Raw genomic sequence first — 9,759 nt, 5'->3', positions numbered from 1 at the left:
AGGTGTAAAAGTGGATGAGTAGAGTTTGAGCCGCAAACGGTGGGCTCTATCTTTAGACAGTCTGTGGGGTTCTTTGATTAACACTTACGAGAAAGTCAATACAAATTGGATGGCTTCCAGGCACCTGTTACACACAGCTGTTCCTCAGTTGTTGGTTTTTTTTTCTCATTGTGACGCCTGTGCGTCACAACGATCATATTTAAATCAATATAATTATGAATATAATATATGAATAAAATATAATTTTATGTTCCTGGATTGGTCCAGCACTGTTATTTACTGTTGCAACAAAAAAATTGAATCCCAATTACATTTTTTTCCTTAAAAAAGAACAATTTATTTACTTTCCACTTTTCTACTGAGGAGGACAGTGATATACGGATTAAGGATCTAAGTAACCTCATTTAATATACAACTATTTTCACAGCACATTTCATGCAGGTCAAGACATCTTCAAAGGGCTTTAGAGATGAACAGTAAAACAATCTGAGACCATAAGGCACAGAGGAAGAAAAAATAAGTAAAATACAAAAAAAAAAAACAATAAGGCATGAAATAGATGGTATAAATAAAAATAATAATAATAAACATGAACAGAGCATAGAGTATGATAAATGCTGACTGTATATAAAGGCATCAACCTTCAGGTAAGGTTAAACAACATCTTTATAGACTGATGCATCTGGGAAAACGTACTGGCAGAAAGAGCAAAAACACACTTTTCCCCCTTTAATACGCCTTGAGTGCTTGTGCGTACCACTGCGCCCCCTGTGTCCCCCTCACCTAAATATTCCGGCTGCTATCTCCTGCTTACTATATAGTCGTGATTGAGGAAACAGGTAAGGCGCCTGTGCTTCTTCAGTGACAAAAAAAGCTGCTTGTGCGCGTGCACGTGGTGCAATGCGAGATAGTGGATATCTTTGTCTGATGCATTAAAACTATTTGGTTTATATGATTCACACACTACAAGTAACTGTGTGCATACTGTGCCTGTCATTTTAAGATTTTAAATATGTCAAATGTATCATTATAATGACATTATCGCTATCATGGTAATCACGCGCAAACGTGCCGAAACGTTTTAACAGGAAAGCTGGTTATTTGCAGACTAAGAATTTTTCCTCTTTTCTGTTGATGAGGGGTGGACAGAGCTGACGCACGAAAACAGCCATAGTAACATTATAATTTCGGGTCTTGCCCCAGCTCCCCAAGCTGGAGCGTGACGCATGACGCATTCGGGAGGCGCGGCAAACTTCCCCCATAAATCCCCCTGCCTGCTCTCCTCCGGCTTCAGAGACACAGCGAGGTTAGACACCTCACATCACAGAAAGGACTTGAAGCCATCTCTCGCCACAGCACAGTCTACCTCCGGGTGCAACTGCTGCAAGCATGATTAAGAAAATGACACCATCCGAGAATGAGTTCGACATTCCGGCCAAGAATTGCCACAGGATGGTGATTCTGGGCTCCACTAAAGTTGGGAAGACAGCCATCATCTCTCGGTTTCTGAACGAGAGAGTCGACGACCAATACACACCCACTATTGAGGACTTCCATAGGAAACTCTACAGCATCAGGGGGGACGTTTACCAGCTGGACATTTTGGACACATCTGGAAATCATCCCTTCCCTGCAATGAGGAGGCTTTCAATTCTTACCGGTGAGTTGAGCTGTAAAAGTTTAAGCTGCTGCATACAAAGGTGATTTGCTGCTATTTAAATGTTTTTATTATTTGGCACTGACCCTGTTTTCTCTTTTGTTTTCCAGGTGATATGTTCATCTTGGTATTCAGCCTGGACAACAGAGACTCCTTCCAGGAGGTGCAGCGCCTGAAGCGTCAAATTTACGAGACCAAGTCCTGCCTGCGAAACAAAACCAAGGAGAACGGGAACATCCCGCTGGTCATCTGCGGCAACAAGTGTGACAGAGACTTTTACCGCGAGGTGCAGGAGGAGGAGATCGAGCAGCTAGTTGGTGGAGAGGAGCACTGCGCTTACTTTGAAATCTCAGCAAAGAAAAACACCAACGTGGACCAAATGTTTCAGACTCTCTTTACCATGGCCAAGCTGCCCGACGAAATGAGCCCCGACCGGCACTGCAAAGTCTCCCTGCAGTACTGCGAGGTTCTTCACAGAAAGTCCTTCAGAAACAAGAAGTGCAAAGACGGGAACGCCTATGGGATTGTGGCTCCGTTTGCGCGAAGACCCAGCGTACACAGTGACTTAATGTACATAAAGGAGAAAGCTGTAGGAGGCAGCCAGGCCAAAGAGAGAGGCTGTATCATATGCTGACACTTTGTTTGCATGTGTGCAAAAGACTTTCTGTCAGACTTTTCCAGTGCTGAAGTTGAGCCGTTCCTCATACAGGGCACATACACCCAAAAAAACTGCAGACTGCAGCCCCCGAGGCGACAGTGACATATTGTAAAGCAAACTGTGATGAGACACTTGGGACAACAGCTCATAGGCCTGTCCCCTGTGTAGTGATGCTGTAAAATCTGCCTCTACATAAGCTTGTCAAGAAAGGCTCTTGAGAAAAAAATGTTTACATTTTGCTTTTTTTTTCTCTAAACTTGGTGAAAGTTGCATTATTTGTTGCATTATGAACAAACCTGAATGTATATTTATTATGTCTGTCAACTTTTGGATAAAAAAAGAAAATAAAACCACTTGTTACTTTCATAGTCTGTCTCCCTCGTCACTTGCCTTTCAAGCAAAGCATAATGAAGTTAAACGAAACACTGCACAGTCTAAAATTAACACTACACTGTTCTGCAGGTTTCAGGCAGCAGTTTCCCTCTACTTGAAAATAATTTCCATTTCCAATAATTTCCTCATAATTGTTCATTTGTTAAACTATATGATGCTGACTGAAAGCTCATTCTGCCACTTTGTTCAAAAGCATTATGTTAAAATTTTGAAAGGAGGGCTCGGGACCCTAAAATCACTTTCACACACTTTCACTCAGATTGAACTGCAAATGTGGATGTGGATACATTTACTTCCCTTTTGAATCAAGAGATTCTCAGTAATTTCCCCCTTCAACTCGAAATGCAACACAGAATAGTTGCTCAATTATATCAAAAAGATGCTTAACCCTTTGAGACCTGAATCAACATCACTTTTCTTGTGCTGCATTGAGATAATTTTCCCACAAATTGCAAGAAATTGATAAATTTAGAAAAATATTTTAAAAAGCTAGTATGTTCAGAAAACTATAGTCACCATAAGTATATATTTAAAATTATCTTACAGAATTACGATAACTTTAAAGCAATTTTTCCTTCTTCTTTGTTTTGTTTTGACTTTCCTATTTTATTGTTGTTAGTTTGTTGTTTCGCTAATTTTCCAAGTAATGTTCTTGTACTACTATTTTACTCATTTCATGCTAATTTCTAGGTTTTTCAGAATTCAGGCCAATTTAGCCAGGTTTCAAAGGGTTAATTAATGATGAGGGCCACAGGATGAAACAGTTGTGTATTACTCATAGGCTGAATTTTAAAAAGGCTTTAGTTCTTACTCATTTAATTTTATTACAAAATAGGAATACTGCAAGATATTACAAAATAAGAAAATGTTACAACTAAAAAAATGTGTTCAGGACATATATTAAACCACGTTTAAAGTTTTTCAACAACAAAAAAGACAAAAGAAGAGGACATTGTGTGACATTCACAAACATCTTGCAAAGCGATGCAAACCAGAAAAAATACGTCCTTATTAATTTAAACGTCCATCTGGTATTCTTGAACCTCCCTTATACTTGCTTCAAAGGTGAGGATAATAAGCAAAACGTCCTTCCTGCACCTCGACTGTCCGTGAGCGTCCTCCAGTCAGTGAACTAATCCAGTCTTCAGTATCATGATGCTTTTGGCACGTCAAACATGCACAGACTTTTGTATTTCTGCAGCAGCTGGTTCTTGGTGCGGACCTGCTCTCGCAGCGTCGCCAGCTGCTGCTGCTGCTCCAGCGGGCTGCTGTCCACCCCGGGCATGTTGGATATCTGCTCCCGAGCCTCCTGGATCTTCGCCTTCAGCTTGGCCAGCTCTTGATGGACATCCTGGCTGTCCTTGTCCATGCTTAAAGAGAGTAAGTGAATAAGGGGCACGTTATTTCCACGTCGTTACGTTATTCTGGACATGCATCTTTTCTAGTTAGCCTAGCTGTGAAAGGCTAACGTTAGCTTTAGCGAACAGGTCGACGAGCTTAGCAGCTCCACCAAAGCGACAGTTAACGACAAGTAAAGAGTCGTGAATAAATGTAAAGCACGCACAAACGCGCTGGCAATCTTACCATTTGATAATGTCATGAACTAGAGGCAGCAAAGAGCAATCATCGCTCTCTTTCTCTTGGTTTGCTTGTGACATCGCCATCGCTGTCTCTGCTCCGAGGCGCAGACAGTTGACGTCATGCGTCGTATGATGACGCCACCCATATTCAAAAACTTTAACTTTGTATTGTTTGGATTTTTTTTTTTTTTTTTAAATATAACTTAGGCTACTTTTCTACCAAAGGGAACCAATATTATATCATCACATTGATACTTTTACTTGCAAAATCTCATATTCATGAATCTATATTTATCATATGCCTCCCTTTTCATTTTTTGAAAACAAGCACTCATTTCCATATTTTAAAAATAGCAAGGCTACTACAACCTTGACTCCATGTATGTAACATTATATGAGATGATTTCTGATTTCTGTAAGTGCTCCTATATCTCCTTGCATTAGCATTCTCTAGGCTATAGGCTATGTTTTTATGTTGTCTCTTAATAATAATAATTGTGTGTGTGTGTGTGTGTGTGTGTGTGTGTGTGTGTGTGTGTGTGTGTGTGTGTGTGTGTGTGTGTGTGTTTATAATGGAAATAAATTCATAAAACTGGCACTACTAAGTCAACGTAAAATGTTATTGATTTTTTAAAAATTTGTTCAGCTGCAGGTTCATCAAAAATATTTGAGAAATCAAATTAGTGGCTTCTTTATTTTATTTTATCGTATTGTAAAGCCATGCCCAAATGTCTTAGATATACATAACTGGGGATTTCTTTTGCAACAGAAATAAGTGGAAGGATGGGACTATTTTCTCAGATTTCACTCTCTGGCATGCTTGTTTCTTTTGAATAAATTATAGTATTCGCATGTCCTGGCTAAACTGAGATAGAACATTAAAAGGCAACAACAAAAAAAAGCCCTGTTTTAAGCATCTATTGTTTCATAAAAATGTATTTTGAAGAGGCCTTTATGAATTTCTTTTTCAGGGAAGCCCAGTTTAGGGGGTTATCCTGCTGTTTATATAAGGCTCTTACACAAATGGATTCTCTTTTGAATGAGATCCCAGACAGCCTATATTTCCCCCCAAATAGGCCACAGACAATCCATTAATACACAGAACCAATAAACCTGACCTGTGATGGCCAGGGAAAATGGCACATGCTGCTACCTAGCAACGTTAAGCGACTATACCTTAATTCAACCTCTTATGTCCACAAGTGTGCCACAATTCTTGGTGTGCATCTACAGTGAAACATGGCAACCAGTGTAAATGCATGTCAGGTACAAATACATGGCCAAATGGACTCCAATAATAAGTCAAAGAGTTGATATTAGTGATGACCTTGTGCAGTGTTATTGAGCTGCGTATGGTTTGCCAGCAAATGGAGATACACTCCTGACGAACAGCATTAAATATTATATGCTGTGCTTATGGTGTAGTTTATCTGTTTAAAATATGCATTTAAAAACATAAAACTACATAAAGTGGCAGAGTTGGTTTAGGCGTATGTCTGCTGTAGCTGGTGAAATTTTGCAGTCTTTTCTTTAAAGGCACTCGATTTGATGTCTTGATCTTCTAAACCTCATTGACCTATATACTTTCACAGCTATATGTCCTCATTAAAGGATAGATTCTTCAGTTAATTCCCTCTGCCTCCCGCACACACATTACTACCCACACCTGGTAAACACCATGGCGATAAATTCTCATTAGCCACCATTGCAGACAGACCACTGCCGTGACACTGCCGGTGAAGACCTAATTAAGAATAGCTTTGAGAGCCAACCTCACATTGAGATGTGAGAGTCACTGAACATTATCTTTGGTCATGCCTCCAACTGACTGCTGTTGATCTTACCAGAGACTTAAACAAACATTCAGGGCTCACAGTAATTTCCAGCATGACGTCGACTGTTACATGCTGGTGAAACTTACAGAGTTGGTATATGTGACCCAGATTTGAGTTTGTAGGGCATTATGTCGATCAAGTGATCTGCCATTTGGGTCACGAGGAAAAGATCTGACACATTACATTTATGAGGAAAGTGGGCCATTTTCTGACCCCAAAACTTTCATCCCACATACAATTAAACATATTCAAGTAGAATTACATGCACATTGTTATTGCATTTGGAAAGATAACGTAACAGCTTTGTCATAGAGTAAAATGATGTGTGTCGCGAAGGTAACAGTCAAATTTCCCGTTTCTGAAAGATAAGTATCACATTAGTATGTGCGCATATAAGAGAGCAAGAGCTTGTTTCATTCAACATTTTTCATTGTGATTTTTGTTTCATCCTGACTCACTTTGACCTATTTCCAGCTGCGGAATTGGCCATGAGACAGGAAGAAGCTCATTAACTCACTGTCATGTTGGTCAGAATTACCGATATCTTTTTGACTGATTTACTGTGTGTTGTCTCCCTGATCCTTTTAAAGCAAAGCTAATTAGCCATCAATATATGTCATAAATTATCAGACTGCTAAGGCAGAGAAGTAAATGAGATGCAGCTGTTAATATTTAGTCACATTTGCATCTTCTTCAGGATTACAAGCAACTATTGTTGCTATACTATATTATTTATGTTTACATTGTAGGTCTATGTCGTTTCTTTAATGTATGTATTTATATATCAGTGAGTATTTAATGAAACTTTTGTTGCAATGGATTTGCTAACACTATATACAGTGTATATGTACGTGTGTGTGTACGTGTGTGTGTGTATAAAAACAGTAGTGCTATTAATGTTTCAGTTGTAGGTCCATGTAGTTTTGTAGTTTCTTTAATGTATGTTTTTTTATATCAATTAGTATTTAACAGAACTTTTTTTGCAATGGATTTGCTAACACTGCAATTTTGTGCTAATTCTCCCTTTCTCTCTGTCTGTGTGTATATATATATATATATACGCATATACATATATATATATACCCCTGTACTAGGTTATATATCTAAATTCAGTCAGCCTGTTTAGACCTAACATACGTTTCAGTGATCCAAACTCAGGTGGGTGGCCAAGACGCATCACTGTTCACTTCTGTGCTGTATCTCTAGCTGACCAGTTGTGGTCACAATCTGTCACTGCTCCGCGCACAGTTATCACCACACTTCATGAAATGGCTAAATTACAGCGCATTGGTGCACGGTCACCAAAACAACCATCACGTCCTGCACTGATGATATAGTTGTTGTCAGTGAGGCATCAGGACAGTGTTAGTATGTAAACTACAAAACATATGTGGTCGAATGCATCCCAGACCACCTCAACAAGTAGGTTGAGTGATCGGATAACAATGCGTTTTGGTGGCCGTTTAGACCTATATTTAGCGCTGCCTACATGGAATCAGGTCACCTGAGACACATGTAATACCAGGTGAATAAGAGTCGAATTGCCGACCGCTTCTGTTGCTCATATCTTTCAAAGTGGTTTGGATGCCAATAAAGAAAAGAAAGGAAGACAGGACGCAAACTGGAGGAAGGAAGGGCAGGGAGTCCACAGAGGCTGCTTATGCCTAGGGCCCAGAATTTGTTGCAGCATCCCTGAAGCTGTCCTGTATGTTTTATGTTTTCTACACATTACCTTTTTGCAGACAAGTTCATCAAGAAACCATCATGAGGTTCAGCTCCTGCATAAAGACTACATATTATTATAACTATTAAAAAAGCAATGATTCAGCCAGTGAGCCATCTTGAGATGAGAACAGTGTGTCTCTCTATAGTCCTTTTATAGAAATCTAAAAAGTAATTAATTTAAATTCAGTCAGCACACACCCTCTATTCAACAAAAGATGGAAGACAGTAAAAAAAGTAGTTTTTCCTTGAATATTCTGTTGAACTTGTATGTTCTATTCATAATGACGCACCATTGAATTAAATAAAAATATATTCGTATTTATTTCCTCTAGTGTAATGGTAAGCCATTAACAATCATTTGCAAGGTAGATAGTATCTTTTATCCAGAGTCTGAATGTGTTCTTTGGCTTAAAAAGTCAAGATTTAAACAGAAGCCTGCATGTCATTACATGAAATATTCCTCTGAAGAAATGATTCTGATCTTTACAGGCTTCTAACAGATTTCAGTGAAAAACTAATATGTAACAAAAATGTCTGCATTTTCATCGTACTCCTCATTAAAAACCCTAAAACTTTTAAAAGTGAAAAAGCTTCTCATGAAAATGGTAAAAAGCAGATGTAAAATCAGAGAGAAAGGCAAGTGGTTTTTATGAATTCTGGATCTCGACTGAAATTCCCCAGTATGACCTCCAGAGCTGAGGGCATCTCTCTGTAAAAGAGCTCATCTGCAGTTCTTGGGGAACTTGTGTTTTGTGACTATCAAGGGAGCTTAGGATAACTGTTTAGCCTGGGGGATTTCAGTTAAACTCCTCCACAGTACTCCCCAAACAGCTTGATTTTCCCTACCCAGCATCTCTGATGACGTGAGCAGGCCACTGACAGCTTCCAACAGTTGTGTCCCCTCTGCATCTCTGGCAGAGAGCAGGCAGGATGCAGATGTCCTGTCTGCTGATCTGTGGTATAATATTAGCATGCTTCTTCATATGAAGGACAATCTAACACAGTCAGTCAGTCAGTGTGCTGTACGTCATTAAAACTGATCTTTTTCTGATTAATTTTCTTATTTCTTATTCATTTACAGTCAGATTCACTGTGCAAAATAAAAGTTTTGTTTAATAGGAAATGTTTTCCAGTCATGTGAGTCCAGAGAAGCTTCTTAGAAAATAACCCTCACCAACTGTCAACTGTGGATCATTATTAATTCCAAAATAACATTCAGTTTAATAAGCAGTGCTTCCTAGTAATACATCATTGGCGTCATTCAGAAATCCCACGTACCTGGAAAATTGCATCCAGAGTCCTCAATCACCTTTAATCAATAAATTGAATTGTTCAGTGCAAAACTGAATGATTGCATGTACACTGGATTTTACCAAAAACTAGCTCAGTCACTAGATTATTACCCAGAGGTGTGGACTGGAATCACATGACTTGGCCTCAAGTAACCTATGACTTAGATTCTATTCACGAGTAGACCAAATCAGAAAAGATTTGAACCTCAATAACACCAACAACCAATAACTTCACTTGGACTTAAGCCTTTTGACTTAAAAAATACTTAATACCTTCCCCCAAAAAGTGTGTCAATTAAAAAGTGGGCCACAAAGTTTCAGAAAAGACATTTATGATTATTAAGTATTTAATATGTTATTATTCTGTTTTTAACCCTTTGAAGCCTGGGCCAATATCAGTTTTCTTTTGCCGTGTTCATATGCCTTTTACAAACATTTAAACCACTGAAACAAATTGGTTTGATTTCTTTCAAAACATGAAAAAAGGCAATGAAAAATTCTGCAAAAAATGTCCCGCAAATTGCAAGAGATTAGTAAAATGTGATAAGAAAAATTATATGGAAAAAGAGAGAGAGATAGAATTTGAATTTTTTAATTTTTTTTAATAGGGAAAAATGTA

At 38.7% G+C, this 9,759-nt stretch overlaps 2 protein-coding genes across 2 annotated transcripts; one reads left to right on the top strand and one right to left on the bottom strand.

Annotated features, from left to right (window-relative positions):
- The first annotated feature begins 1,297 nt into the window (after positions 1-1,297).
- LOC121957088 (dexamethasone-induced Ras-related protein 1-like) lies at positions 1,298-2,745 on the top strand. Its single transcript, XM_042505599.2, has 2 exons — positions 1,298-1,660; positions 1,768-2,745. Exons 1-2 carry the CDS (start codon positions 1,390-1,392, stop codon positions 2,289-2,291), a joined length of 795 nt encoding a protein of 264 aa, XP_042361533.1. The 5' UTR covers positions 1,298-1,389; the 3' UTR covers positions 2,292-2,745.
- A 762-nt stretch (positions 2,746-3,507) lies between these two features.
- med9 (mediator complex subunit 9) lies at positions 3,508-4,423 on the bottom strand. The gene is made up of 2 exons (XM_042505743.2): positions 4,293-4,423; positions 3,508-4,078 (listed from the first exon to the last, which is right to left on the bottom strand). The coding sequence occupies exons 1-2, from the start codon at positions 4,370-4,372 to the stop codon at positions 3,859-3,861; spliced, it is 300 nt and encodes a 99-aa protein (XP_042361677.1). The 5' UTR covers positions 4,373-4,423; the 3' UTR covers positions 3,508-3,858.
- Positions 4,424-9,759: the final 5,336 nt, after the last annotated feature.

Source organism: Plectropomus leopardus, chromosome 18, assembly GCF_026936395.1.
Source record: "Plectropomus leopardus strain MGB_pleo_1.0 chromosome 18, ASM2693639v1, whole genome shotgun sequence".
NCBI classification, from domain to species: domain Eukaryota; kingdom Metazoa; phylum Chordata; class Actinopteri; order Perciformes; family Serranidae; genus Plectropomus; species Plectropomus leopardus.
This window is presented reverse-complemented; position numbering and strand designations above follow the sequence as displayed.

What these genes read in the sequence shown, in the direction of transcription:
- med9 (XM_042505743.2), bottom strand. Translation starts at nt 4,372, where the DNA reads ATGGCGATGTCACAAGCAAACCAAGAGAAAGAGAGCGATGATTGCTCT. An exon ending in GTTCATGACATTATCAAATG is followed by an intron (nt 4,079 to 4,292) that starts GTAAGATTGCCA and finishes ACTCTCTTTAAG; the next exon opens with CATGGACAAGGACAGCCAGG.
- LOC121957088 (XM_042505599.2), top strand. Translation starts at nt 1,390, where the DNA reads ATGATTAAGAAAATGACACCATCCGAGAATGAGTTCGACATTCCGGCC. An exon ending in GAGGCTTTCAATTCTTACCG is followed by an intron (nt 1,661 to 1,767) that starts GTGAGTTGAGCT and finishes TTTGTTTTCCAG; the next exon opens with GTGATATGTTCATCTTGGTA.